We start from the raw sequence: 13,825 nt of genomic DNA, 5'->3' as shown, positions 1-13,825 counted from the left end.
GCGGCAGCGTTGGGATGGCTACGGCAGCCGCGCCGCACTGCGCCTGCGCGGGCCAGCGGGGCTCGGCACGGGCTCAGCCCCGGCTCGGCCCCGCCGTCCCGCAGCCAGGGCTCGGTGAGGGCTCGGTAAGGGCTCGGCACGGGCTCGGCCCCGCCGTCCCTCAGCCAGGGCTCGGTGAGGGCTCGGTAAGGGCTCGGCACGGGCTCGGCCCCGCCGTCCTTCAGCCAGGGCTCGGTAAGGGCTCGGCACGGGCTCGGCCCCGCCGTCCTTCAGCCAGGGCTCGGTGAGGGCTCGGTAAGGGGTCGCCACGGGCTCAGCCCCGGCTCGGCCCCGCCGTCCCTCAGCCAGGGCTCGGTAAGGGCTCGGCACGGGCCCGGCCCCGCCGTCCTTCAGCCAGGGCTCGGTAAGGGCTCGGCCCCGCCGTCCCTCAGCCAGGATTCGGCACCGACCCGGTCCCGCCGTCCCCCAGCCAGGGCTCGGCACCCGCCTGGCCCCGCCGTTCCGTGGGACGGGCTTGCCACCGGCCTTCCCCCGTTCTCCCCCGCTCAGGGGCCGGGGCTGCGGGCACCCAGCGGTGCTGAGAACCCGGCGGGGGCCTGAGGCTGTCCCTGCCAGCCCTCGCCACTGCAGCATTGGCGGGTTGGGTTCCTGCGCTGCCAAGCGGTGATACCGGCTGCGATACAGGCAGTCCTGTAACCTTCAGGTAGCTCTCAACTGGCAAAATAACTACAAGCTAGAGTGGTTATGCTGTGCTGCGGTTCAATCTGCAACACATAACTTGGAAGACAAACTAAATCAATCAGAGTAGTGCAGCTGTATCTTCCAAGAACTTGCTGAATGCATATCTTTGAGAAATGGCTTTCAACTTTTCCATGTAATTAAATCTAATAGACACCTACAAATCGAGTAAAGGTGATGTCCATGTGGCAAAAGTAAGTCTACTGACAACACTTCCATCACAGCGGTTGTGATGGAAGACTTGGAGGTAATTCACAGACATTGCTCCCTGTTAACCCTGTGGCCTCCCTGCCACAAGCTGCCACCCCTGCCTGAGGAATTGCTGTTACAGCAATAACTTAAATACATGAACATATAATGACAGAAATACTGGTGGGGTTTTTTTGTTGTCTGTGTTTTGGGTTTTTAAACTAGTTTATGAGGTAAAAATACTTATATAAGACAGAAGTAAATTTTCATTTTTCAGAAGGAAAATACACATTGAGACAGTTCAGTAGCTATGCCAAAAGGCAAGAAGAAAGATGTCAAGAAGAAAGATGCCAAGAAAGATGGTAAGAAGGAAGCTGGTGAGAAGTCAGAAGAATCTATAGGTCCTACAGCTGAGAGTAGTTTAACAACGCAGCCAGATTTGCAGAATGAATCAGTGAGTGAAGAAACTCAGGCAATTCCAGAGGCACCAGACAAAGAGGTAGAGGTAGAGGAACCACCAGTCCAGCCTGTTCCCCCGTTCCATGAGGAGCCTATTCTTGCTCAAGTGATTATAAAAAGGTAAACTTCTTTCAAATACAGCAGTGAAGTCAAGAACTCTCATTTAAGTATCTCTGCTGTAGCCAGTCATACAAACACAGATCTGACTCTTTATTTGAAGCAGAAAATTGGGTTATTCAGACCTAGTAGCAGTGACACCTTAGGAGACATACCTGTGGAATTCTGCTGCCTTCTTGCATACTAGAGTGCTGCTCATGCTCTCTGCCTGCCAAAACCCTCATTGTTTTAGCTTGTTCACCTTCAGTGAAGTTTTGTTAAAGTATATAGATGATGAGGAAAATATATCATGTAATCTTTAGTTGCTGCTGCTGCCTTTTAATGCTTAGGGCTGCTCATATCCCTTCAGAATATCCAAAACTGAGCAAGCAGGTGAATGGCAATGTTAACAAAATCCTTTTGTATTTCAAGGGGACTGTATGTAATTTTCATATTCCAGCATGCCTGGATGTAAGGTAGTAAATGCTACCAATGTGACTTTTTTCCTTAATTGGTGGAATTATGGGTCTGAGGCAACACAAAAATTACATGGAATATTACAAGGAAGGTTCAAAAAATTGGAAATTTTCTTGTAGTTCATTATTCTACACAAGATGCAACAGCTGACCTCTGTGTAGACTGGGGTAAATCAAAGGTCATTTATTATATGTGATTTAGATCTATTAGCAGTGACTTGAAATCTTCATCTTTAATTTGTTTTCTTTGTAGCTATGAAGGTGAAGAAGTTGATGGATTCTATGAGGGTGAAGGATTTATATGTTTTGAGGGAGGAAATACATACAAGGTGAGTGTATAAATATAAAAAAAAAGGTAGTAATGGAATAAGTTCTCTCTCAAGAGCACTGAGAAGCATTGAAAGCTCTGTTAGTTTCTGGCATTAAAACTCTTGATTTGAAACCAGTAGTTGGAGGGGAATTAACATGTCATTCTTTTGAAATCTTACAGTTGCTGTAGGCTCCAGCTGGGGTAAGAATAAATCTGCAAATGATGCTATTCTCTTCATTTTGAAGGGTCTGTTTTCTGAAGGACGTATGGATGGACAAGGGACTTACACATGGGCTGATGGAGTAAAGTACGAGGTAAAGTACAATTTAAGGTATAAGTGAACACAGTTGCAGCCAGTTAGATGTGCAAATTGAAGGAAAGTAGATAAGTTGCAGTAATTGGTACAGTACAGGTGGTAACTGCGGAGCTGTGACAGGAATTTCAATCACAAGCCTGACTTGTCCCAGGAAGCTGGGGAACAGAGAGTCTTAGCTTTTAACGTTGTAATTTAATCTTTCAGGGAACATTTATTAAGAATGTGCAGATGCTTGGTGGCCGTTATACCTGGAGTGATGGCAGTGTTTACGAAGGATCAATCAAAGATGGACTTAGGCATGGATATGGATTTTTTAGGAGTGGTACTCGTCCAATTTCTTACCATGGTGATTGGTGCAATGGCAAAAGACATGGAAAGGTCAGTAACAACTAAATGAGAGGGTGGGCTCGGGTGATGCCTTCAAAACTAGCAAGTGTTACTGTGCAAAGATTTTGCAAAAGTATTTTGTTCTGTTGCATGGTCTTATGCTCTGTGGAGATTTGTTTCTCCTAGGGAGTTTTTCTGAGGTTGTGAATACAGTTAATACTGTAGACCTACTGTTGGAAGTAAAATTCTGAATGGGTCAGAAAACTGATCTACCTCAGAGTGAGTACTGTAATTAAGATGCCAAGGTTAGCTCTCTTAAAGTATTTCCAAGGGGTTTGTAAAACATTGTAGACTTTGATGTAATGTAATAGGATTTTTCTTTTGAACACTTAGTGTTTTCTAAGGTCTTACCTAATATTAATCAAAAGAGCTTGCTTTTTAAATTTAATTGTATCCCTTCAGTTGCTTTCAGTACAGTGAATCAAAGTGACTCTAAGTATTAGAACGTGATTACAAGTGTCCTATAATTTGTATGTGGTGTTTTATTCATGTAGATGAATATTTAGGTATTTAAATTGACTAAACTCTTTGTTTCAGGGTGTAATTTATTATGATGAGGAACATAACTCCTGGTATTCAGGTGAATGGGTAAATAATGTCAGAGAAGGACAGGGATTGAGACGGTAAATATGATAACACTTGTTCTTACCCTCACATTTTTTATTTTATGTGTCTTATGTTACAGTTTCTTGTGTTGTTTAAAAGGGGTACAAATGCTGTCATTTCATAGTAGTGTGTACCTTTTGCAGTGGAATAAAAAATGTACAAAGTGCTTTGTGATAACAAAACCAACTTTCTTTTAAGTTTATTTTTATGTGCAGTATTTCTACTGACTATTTGCACAAAATAGCTAAAGACAAAATCCCAAATCAGCTGTGGTTAACCACAATTCAAGATTTAAAACCAAACACACTCAGTTGATTTGAGCAGATGGAGGTGCCTTATGAGTAAATGACTTATCTATAGAGTTACATATAAACAAATGTTTTTAATAGCTATGGCAAAGACTTTTTGGGAAAAGGAGCTGGTTAATATTTTTAGTGATTTCTAAATTAAAAATAGGAGGTAAGCAGTGGCTACTCAAACCTCTGTATCCATGTCATAGTGAGTCAATTTTCAATTTAATGCTTATATTTAGCCTTAATAAATTCTAAATTTATTAGCAACGAGGTTTCACATAAACCTTTCATAAGATCAGCATAGAATTTAGTATGAATTAACTTTAGTTGGTTTTTTGCAGCTACAGGTCTGGAAATACCTATGTAGGTCAGTGGAAGAAAAATCTACGACATGGACATGGAAAAATGACATGGCTGGCAGCTAATCAAGAGTATACAGGACAGTGGGTGTGTGGCATACAGGTATTCATTTCTTCCCCAGAAACCTTTCTTTAGTTCAGCATCTGCCCACTACTCTAGGAAAGCTAAGTAGGGAGTTTTGTGCAATATCAAAGGAGCTTTGTACGATTTTTGCCAGTTGAGATAGCAGAAACATGTTCTTTATTGTAAATTGATTCTCATGTTAGCAATATTCAAATTGTTAGAAGGCTTTGATTTAGTCTTATAAAATCAAAATTTAATTCCTAGTGGAAAATATAAACATTTTTCAATTAAAAAAAAAGGTAAAGAAGTGTTTGTGACTTAGCTTGAGCTATGACTTCAGCAGTAGGTATATGTGGCAGTTTATTTCTGTGTCACCTGTAAAATACTAGACCATACTGTTCCCTCTTGGAAAAGTTTTATGATGGAAGACAATTTTGTGGCATTTTCAGTTCCTTCCATTTATTATTCTGTTTCAAAAAGAATGTGAGCTACTTGCTCTGTCTTTTCACTCTGCTTAAAATTGTCAAGGAGTCCAGCTTGTGTAACATCCTGGCTCTGTGGCATGGTGTTCCTCACCTGGCTGTTCAGCACTATGGGAGAAGGATTCAGGGAGGAAGGGCAGGTGTCTTTAGGAGTCCTGTGGTAGAGCTTGCTCAACTATGTGTCGATGCAGTGTATCCTCTGGGTGCTTCTCCCATGCACCTTTGTAGGATGTAGTTCTGTGCCTGCTTTGAAGTGCTGCAGCCATTAGCTGGGGGCTTTTATTTCAGAGAATTGCCAAAGTCTGGACCTATTTTTTAAACACACCTTTTTTTTCAGCACGGATTTGGCACCCACACATGGTTTTTTAAGGCAATGCATGTGTCTCAGAATCCTCTGCGGAGTGAATACATCGGGGATTTTGTAAAAGGGAAGCGCCATGGACGTGGCTTGGTTATATATCCTAGTGGAGCAACGTACAATGGAGAATGGGCTTGGAATAAGAAGCATGGCAAGGTGAGTATTGACAAAAGTGCAGACAACAGCAGAGCAAACTGTTCTGCTCTGTATAGAGGATCTCTAGATTTCTTTACAGCAAACTACATTCAGTTTGCAGTGTGGATAGAATCCCCACACAAAGGGCAGAGAGTCCACTGAAAGCAGTAGGAGTATTTCCAAGGACACAGGTTGACTCTGTGGTTAGATGTGTTTTGTGTGTACAAAGACATACATTTCACTGTGGAGATTTTCAGTGCAATAGGTGCATCTTGAGTTTTGCAGTGGTTGGTCAGAATTTCACAGTTCCACAGCGAGCTAATGGATTTCAAGTTGTCTTTGCACAGAGAGGTTCTTACATAAAACAGCCTTTTGAAAAAACTCTGAGTGCCACATATGCAAACTAAGGAGTGCAAGCAAGTCCTTCTATATGGGGGAAAAATACTTTTCAAATATATATATAGGCAGTTCTTTATCCCAACAATGTACCTATTTAATGGGTGACAAAATGCATTATAAAAGAGGGTAGGAAAAATTATTTTTCTGTATTTTATTTCATATATTGCATTTTAGCCAAGATTCTGAAAAGGAAATTGGACTGGGAGCATCAGTGTTGCTTTTTACCATCTTTGTTTTACATTATGTTAATCTGTCTGTAGGGTGTGTTTGTCTCCCCGAATGGTCAAGTGTTTCAAGGAGAGTTCATAGACAATCATCCAGTGGAATGTCCTGCTCATCAAGGGGCTGCTGTGAAAGCCAAAAAGAGAGCCACTGGCACAAGAAGGTGTTCTGGCACTAGTGAGCAAAACAAAATTTTACTTAACTTTGCTTAACAAAACAAATTTTACTCAGTTCACATTTTGTTGTTCCGTTTTCTGTAACATGAAACTGTTTGTACATACTCAAGAATCAGACATATTTCTTCAAAGAACTTAGATAAAAATGGAGGTCATGGTTTTTGCTTCCATGCTGCATTTCCTGTGAGTGACACTTGGAGTGGAGTGACACATGCACACCACATCTTGTAATGGATGGAACACTGCTGTCTGAAAGTTTCACAGCTTATCTGCATTTCCTTTTGGTTAGAGGTTGATTTGACAAAATTGCTCTTCAGTTGTTGTGCTGTTGGTTATGAAATCTCTGCTCCTCACTATGAAGGAATTTGTTGTTCCAAGTCAGTAATATAAGAAGGAATAATACATGTTTTGGTTTTTTGTGTGTATATGTATTAAACCTTGTTTTAGTTTGTTCTAACTTATTTTATTTGCATGATAGAGAAGACCATAATCATTAATACCTTGGGAGAGACTTCTATTCTGAAATCAGATACTGAATTGGATATATCTTTACTGCTTGAGTTGTTGCCAGTGGAAGACAGAGAGGAAGAAGTGAAACAAGTAAGAGTCTACTGTTTAATACTTGCAGTTTTCCCTTGTATTGTGTTTCATATTATTTTATTTCTGGTTTATTTGTGTTAAAGTAACTCTTTCCATTAAACAATTATTCAAAAATCTGAAGGCCATGAAAACAGAAAAGCAAAAAAAAATAGGCAATTAAAAAAAAAGAATTAATTGCCTCTTCTGAGCTTCCACTAAAAAAGGCCAATTAAAAATAGGTTAATATATCTGGAAAGGCATTGGGCAACCAGCTTTAGGTACTCTGAGGTTTGTCTGCTTTCAGAGAATAATTTATTTTTATCAGTCACCAAAACCCATGTATTAAAACTACTTTTGAGTAATGCTTTTGTGAACACTTAGCCAGGGATATGCTCTTCTAAGTTGCAAGGTCAAATAATTATCTGCCTTGTTACAGGATCAGTACAAACTGATCTCTGCTTGCTTTGAGATGATGCTGAAAACATATCCTGCTTTATTTAGGTAGAATTGGCTGTGTTGATGCATATTTCAAAACTGAAAAAAGCCTACCACTTCTACAGTGTCTTAGGCTACGGTCATTCTCCTGACAACACTTACACCCTGACTAAGCTGCAGTTTTGGAGGTTTCTGAAGGACTGCGAGTTTCCTTTCTCCTCCCTAACTCTGGCTGAAATGGATCGGCTGTTGAGAGGTTTGTATTCCTCCTGATCCGGGTCTAGAATGAAAGAATTTTAATAGTAAGCTGTGGAGAGTTGGGGTGGCAAGGTCTCCTGGCAGCTCAGCTCTGGGAGTTGTGGCCCTGAGTCAGTACCTCTGTGCCTGTGAGTTGTGAGAGGATGAATTTACACATCTCTGGGCACTTCTGGTCCTTAGGTGAGAAAATACGAAATCAAAATACAACATAAAAAATTGCACTGAAGAGCCATCTGTTCAAAATATGTATTCACCCCTGGTCTTGCCATTACTATTACAGTTTTAAGAGAGAGAGAAGTAGGAGAAACAATTTTTTTTCTCAGTGTTCTTGACTTTGGTTTGCATGTAGAATGGGGTTTTTTTTCTTCCATAGAGCCAGTTAATCAATCAATTCCCTTTAGACTTACAGTGTCCTTAGTATGTGAAGGGTTTAACTCCAGCTTTGAATCCCCTTTTATTTCTATATATGCTGAGTGGGTGCATTTCTAGAAAGAGAATGGTCCAAGATCCAGCTATAGGTGGACAGTTCTCCCTTGACCTTTATTTGGAAGTGCTGTGTTGTCTGGTCAGAGTCTTCCAGGAGTGGTGTTACACTGTGACAGGTGGAGATGGAGAGGATAAGAAGGGCTGACAAGTCAATATGCCTATAAGCATTTTAATGTACATGAGAACAGTAGAGATTTGTTCTTTTTAATTTTTTAGGTGATAAATCATTTGAGAGTATACATTGTCCACATGAGGTATTGGTGTTCAGAACATTTTTATCCTACCTTGTTCACCTGGCATTTCATATCTATCATGAAGAGTACAAGTAAGTTTCATCTTTTAGTGAAATTTATTTCAGTGTAATCAGCTTGAACCTTCCTTGATAAGAATATTTTTGTTTCAACTCTAGAGACGAAGTTCCTCATCTCTGTAAGTGTTTCTTAAAAATGATGTCCAGGAATGTTCTGCCCTCTGCCTGTTGTGTCCAAGGTAAGCAATGCTATTTTTTCTGTGCAGAATTCATTAATTAGTACCACATGCATTACAGTTTTATTGTAACTGTTATTTTTTCCCCAATTCATTTTGAAAGGTCTCTTATTTTCTGGTGAAAAATTCACATCTTTTGCCATGAGCTACATTGACAAATGCTGGGAAATATACAGAGATTTTTGTAGACCGCATTCCAGGCCTCCATTTGAACCCACAGTGAAGATGAGGCAATTCCTCTGGATGTTGGCTGTAATAATCTAATTTTTTTTTTGTTCTGTGTGATTAGATGTGCTTTCTTTGTTCAGTTTGTATGAGCCTTTTAAAATAGTCCCTGTGGCTTCTGCACAGTTGAAAAGTAGGAGTGAGGTTATTTGTGCAAGCTGTTCAAGGAACAGTAAAGGAACAGTTGTTCTACTGTTATTTACTATTATTTATGCACTTTTTCAGGATTGAATTCTAATTTTGTACTTTATAATTTCATATAATCAAATCCTAGACAAATGTGTTTAAAGAATAGAAATATTTTTGCTGGTCCCCACTGTGTCTCCCTCTGCCCCCTCTATAAAATGTATATAGGAACATGTTCTATTGTTAGAACTCAGACTGACAGCTATTGAAGTAACACAGTAAACCATTTCAATAATGTATTTATTACAAGAAGAACATGAGGTTGTTTACTACAATTCAGTAATTTGGGACAGATCAAGATTACTATGAAGGTAGAGAACAATTCCCACTGATATGCCAGGGGTTTGGGTACCGTCACTTTATCAATCCAAGCAATTTTTCATGAAGAAAAATCAAATGGAAAAACTGTAATTTTTAAATATTTTTGTTTATGAGCTTTCACAAGTTCTTTTGTAACACTGCTTTTGCAGTCTAGGGAAAATTCCCACAGGCTTCAGTAGGACTAGAATTTCACTCTTTGTTAATGACGTATGTGGAAGCATCATTTGAAACCACTAGAAATTTTGGCACAGGCTTGAAAGGGAGGGAGATTAGGTCCATGTGGGGAATGCCTTAAGTGCTGTTAACACGTAACATTTATTCTTACCCAGGATTTTAAACTTCTCAATGAACAATTAACTGCTTCAAGAGTTGTGGGAATATTTGTCAAAGTTGGTGCCTCCCTACCTCATATCAGTGGTGTCAACCTGGATCTGGAGGTGTGTATGGAAAAAACCCCACAGTTCATTGCTACAGGAACAATTTAAATTGCTTTAAAAACAAAAACCAGTGCAGTGTTTTAGCTCAATATGACTTATATAAAGTGTAACAGATCATATCCCCTCCTGAATTTTTTAAGCTTTGGCTGTTTCCAATTTTTCTTCAGAAGAAGGGATGTTTGACTGGATAAATGAGGCCAGAGAGACTTCACTAGCACTTCTGAGTTCTTTGCTTGCTCAGGTACCTAGGCCTGTTAATGAAGAGATTTTGTAAAAAGGAACTAATTTACCACTGCATTTGTTTTACTCTAGATGGTTTTTCTGGAATTTTTTGAAGCTCTTCTTGAATGTGCATTGGTGTATGTTACTGAGGATATGATCCTGGAGAAAGCAGCTCAAGATGATCAGAAAAGAAGTAGCATTGAAATCAAGGAGTTCTCCAGGAAAACTTCAGCTGTGTCTCTCCCAGAATGTTCTCTGCCCCAGGTAAAGTTGATGCAGACCTGTTGAGTGTTACTGTGTGTCCACTTAGAGGGCGAAGTCAGGCCCTGCAAATGTTCTGTTTCCTGTCTGTGGAAACCAATTTCTTCTTTTTCCATAAACAATCATTGGATTGGGTCCTTCTGCTTTTTCTCTTTGTTGGTACCTTAAATTGTAACATCAGCATAGGCAATTTTAGCACATTTGCACATTTTCCTAGATGACTATATATACACAGAGTACTTCTGAAGGGGAACTGACAGATTGGTTGGCTGGTGAAAGATCTGTCTCTCCTGCATTAAGCTGAATGTCTAAAATTGTCCTGTAAAAACGGCATTCTGTTGTATGTAGCAAGCCTTGCTGTTTGCCAGCAGTTAAGCTGTCCTCTTTTTCTTTTTGCTAAACTTCTGAATAAGAATTTTATAGGTTGTAAGATGCTGCCTGTGACACTGGTGCAATTTGGGTAAACAGAGTAGTTGAAGGCATGAATTAGAATTGTTATTGTTTGGAATTATGCACAAGATGAAAGTATTTTTGTTAATTCAAAGAGTATTCACAAACACATAATTTCACAGCCTCTGTAGGCCAGTAGTGCCACTGTACACCACCACTTCCCATTCTTTGGCCAGTTGTTCCCACCCTATGGACCCCATTCCATTTCATCACTGCAAGCAGTGACACAGTTGTACAGTGAAGTGGTCCAGTTAAAATAGTAAAGAAACAAAAAGAAAAATCTTAATTTAAATGTACTGCGGGTAAAATTCTTGCATTACATTTCATTAGTGCACCTACAGCAGGAGTGTAATTGGTACAGACATAAGTGATGACATTTCTGAGGCCACTGAACTGTATGCTCAGGAGCAGATGAACAATAGATGAACAATATGTAGAGCAACATGTAAGAACAGAGGAACAGGTCAAAAAACAGGAGCTTTCATTCTCTATAAGGCTGTCTTTCCCTAGCTCTGAAATAGGATAATCCTACTTGCCTGGCTGGTATCAAAGGTAAAATGTTACCTGGTGGTACTTGAAAAGGTGAAACATCCCTGCAGTTTAAATGTTTTGAGATAGGCATGATTGCAGGATGCATTTGGTTGGCAGAATGCTTTGTAGATGGGAATTTGCATGACTCAAAGGGACTTGGGATTTCACTTTGTAATTTGAACACAGACATTTAGTAACTGAATTTAAAACTTCTTGCCAGCCACCGAGACCTTGTGAAGGCACACAGCTTGCTTGTCCACCTTCTCTACTGGGTGAGTACTGTATAAAGTGGCTATAAACCTACAAAGTGGCTAGAGGAGATTCACTTTTTCTGCAACTTCCAAAACAATTAAACAGGAACTGATCATGGAAACAGCTGATGTATTGCAGTTACAGAGGGCAGCTCCATTCAGTATGGCAATTATGACAAGGTTTATGTTTAGCTTTCCATACCTGCTGTACACAGCTGGGCAAGTTGAAATCTCTGAATCTTCTGTGCTTTTTAATTAGAAGCTATCACTTTTTCCTTAAAAATAACTTTAAAGGCTTTTTAAACCTTAGTTCTTCCTGTTCCATCCCACTCATTTGGGCATGGAAACAGGAGATTGAACTCTGCATTGTGCCTTCATTAGAAACAAACTTTTCATCATTTCTTAAATATTTTAACCACAGGTCTGGCTGTCAGGTCAGATGACAATCTGTATTTGTGCAGAAGATCAAACTTGGTATTTCACGCACAGAATTAAAGGCTGAGTAGTTTTAATTTTCTTTATTTGCAATATCAGAAACTCTTCCCTCATTTCCCACAACTCCTGGAGAAAGCAAATATGATGTGTCATTGCCCAATGAGGATGTAAAAGAAGAACAGGATTCCTGTCCAGAAAAGGAATTGACAGATAAAACAGTCCTCCTGTTTTAGAACTTAACACACACACACAAATCTCTTGTAGCTCTTGCATTGTGAAGTTTTAATTGTATATGCAGATTTCAGCTTGTCACAAGAGGGCAGTAAATGAGCATTAATTCTGGAGAAAGATTTGTAAAAAACTTTTAAGTATTTTTAAAAATAAGAAAATAAAACTTCATTATTAAATGAGACATTTAAGGACCAACTTACATAGTTTCCTCAATTTTAAAATGCTGCATTTTATTTGTAGGGCATCTATAAGCTGTAATTTGTATTTACTCTATTGAAGCTCAAGCTGCAAGCCTGTCTGTGGAGTGTCCTGGACAATAAAATGCATTACTGCTATGTCCTGCTTCTTTTACTTAATATAAGAATTATTATTAGTGGTGTGCCACCACTAGCTGGGATAAGAGGCCTTATGTTAGGACAGGCCAACATTCATGCAGAAGAGATGTCAGTAAGAGCACTTTGGTATGTTGAAGGTCCTAGATTTTTGTACCATCTTCCTTCCAGCTGATTAGCAGATCTCATCTGGGTTGTTTTTTTGTATTTGTTAAATGTTTTCTGCTGATACTGAACTCAAATCCAAGGACAAAGGTAGACAAGGATCTCTGTAGTCATCAGCTCTTTTGCTGAAATCTGATGGCTGAAAAGTTACACATCTGAAAAACTTTGTTCAGGGCCCATCACCTGGGCCTGGCCTGTTTCCTGGCCTGTTTTCCGACATGACAAGGGACACTGGCACACACCTCTGTCCTTTCAGGTGGTCATGTTTGTTCCTCCCTTTCCCTGTGCACAGGAGTCACAGATACTGAACTGTCATCAGGTTACTGCAGAAGACCCTTATCACAGGATTAAAGGGAAGAGTTCATTGTCTTTTTGTGCCATTTCAAGGGCCAAATCACTGAAGCCTCACAAAAGGGCCACCTGCTTTCAGTTCAAAGTGTCTCACACCTTTCATCTTCTGTACCATGCAGAAGTCAGATTTTCCCCTTGCAGAGTATCAGAGCTGAAAGACTGTAGTCCAAACCACATTTGAAACTGAAGTGCCCTGCTAAATAAACATGTTTAATTTACATGTTGCAGATGAAGCAAAAGAAGACAAAGATGAACAAGACGAGCTATTGAGTCTGTGGAGGTGTCAGATGCAAACCTTTTTCACAACTAAGTTCTTCCCTGCCTTTGAGCATGAAATAGTGCTGAGGGAAAAAATAAAAGAAGTAAAAAAGGAGGATGCTGAATTAGCTGGGCTGAGAAAGATCCAAGCTGAGGAGCTGGCAAGGTGAGTGTTGAGTCTTGTCTGGCAGTACTGTTATCGAAAATGAGAAGTGTGCTTAAGAAAGTATAGCATACTGTACTGGAAAAGAAACTCACCCAGGTATAATTAGTAACGTACAGATTGTAACTCACGTGCTTTTTGTTACTGGCTGGAGTAACAAAGACAGGCTGCTTTCAGGTTACAAACTTTTAACTCTGGTATTTCCTGACACTTGCGTCCTGCTCTGTGGAAAGGCAGTTAAGACATATTTGGACTTGACGAGGTAATTAGAGACTTTCTGCTTCTCTACGCTGTGACACTTCATACTACTTGTACTATGACTAGAGCTGTAGTTGCTTAGCCAGTATAAATCTGTCTCCCTCCTCTAGCAGTACCTTAAATTCAAATTTTGTTCACGCAGACTTATTGCTGAAAAAGAAGAGGCAAAAAGGCGAGAAGCAGCTGCAGCAGAAAAGGCACTTGCAGAGTTAGAGAGTGTCAAAACGCTGAAAGGAAAGCCCAGGAGAGGAGCCTTGTCAAAGAAAGATACGTCCAGGAGAGGACCCTCTCCCAAGAGAAGTCTCTTGGCAAATAAAGAGGCCCCCAAGACAGAACCTTCATCATAAAGAGGCCCACAAGGCAGCACAGCCTGAGGAGGAAGAGGCAGCACCCACAGGTACCAAGCTCCTGCTGACAAAATGTAAAATAAATAAATAAA

General features: G+C 40.1%; 1 protein-coding gene across 1 annotated transcript; it reads left to right on the top strand.

The window, feature by feature from the left end:
- The first annotated feature begins 215 nt into the window (after window positions 1-215).
- On the top strand, window positions 216-13,808 carry LOC138118590 (radial spoke head 10 homolog B-like). Its single transcript, XM_069029679.1, has 19 exons — window positions 216-294; window positions 1,205-1,506; window positions 2,212-2,287; window positions 2,514-2,582; window positions 2,789-2,962; window positions 3,509-3,594; window positions 4,212-4,332; window positions 5,113-5,289; window positions 5,928-6,066; window positions 6,544-6,665; window positions 7,146-7,335; window positions 8,040-8,148; window positions 8,233-8,312; window positions 8,413-8,561; window positions 9,371-9,478; window positions 9,791-9,964; window positions 11,163-11,214; window positions 12,936-13,131; window positions 13,529-13,808. Exons 2-19 carry the CDS (start codon window positions 1,238-1,240, stop codon window positions 13,731-13,733), a joined length of 2,496 nt encoding a protein of 831 aa, XP_068885780.1. The 5' UTR covers window positions 216-294; window positions 1,205-1,237; the 3' UTR covers window positions 13,734-13,808.
- Window positions 13,809-13,825: the final 17 nt, after the last annotated feature.

This window comes from Aphelocoma coerulescens, chromosome 14 (genome assembly GCF_041296385.1).
Source record: "Aphelocoma coerulescens isolate FSJ_1873_10779 chromosome 14, UR_Acoe_1.0, whole genome shotgun sequence".
Taxonomy (NCBI): domain Eukaryota; kingdom Metazoa; phylum Chordata; class Aves; order Passeriformes; family Corvidae; genus Aphelocoma; species Aphelocoma coerulescens.
Note: the sequence above shows the minus strand (reverse complement) of the source record. Positions and strands in the feature narration are given on the sequence as shown.

Bases quoted from the DNA above. Each gene is read 5' to 3' on its own strand.
- LOC138118590 (XM_069029679.1), top strand. From the start codon at position 1,238: ATGCCAAAAGGCAAGAAGAAAGATGTCAAGAAGAAAGATGCCAAGAAA. The intron at 1,507-2,211 runs GTAAACTTCTTT...TTTTCTTTGTAG, and splicing joins GCTCAAGTGATTATAAAAAG to CTATGAAGGTGAAGAAGTTG. The intron at 2,583-2,788 runs GTAAAGTACAAT...TTAATCTTTCAG, and splicing joins CTGATGGAGTAAAGTACGAG to GGAACATTTATTAAGAATGT.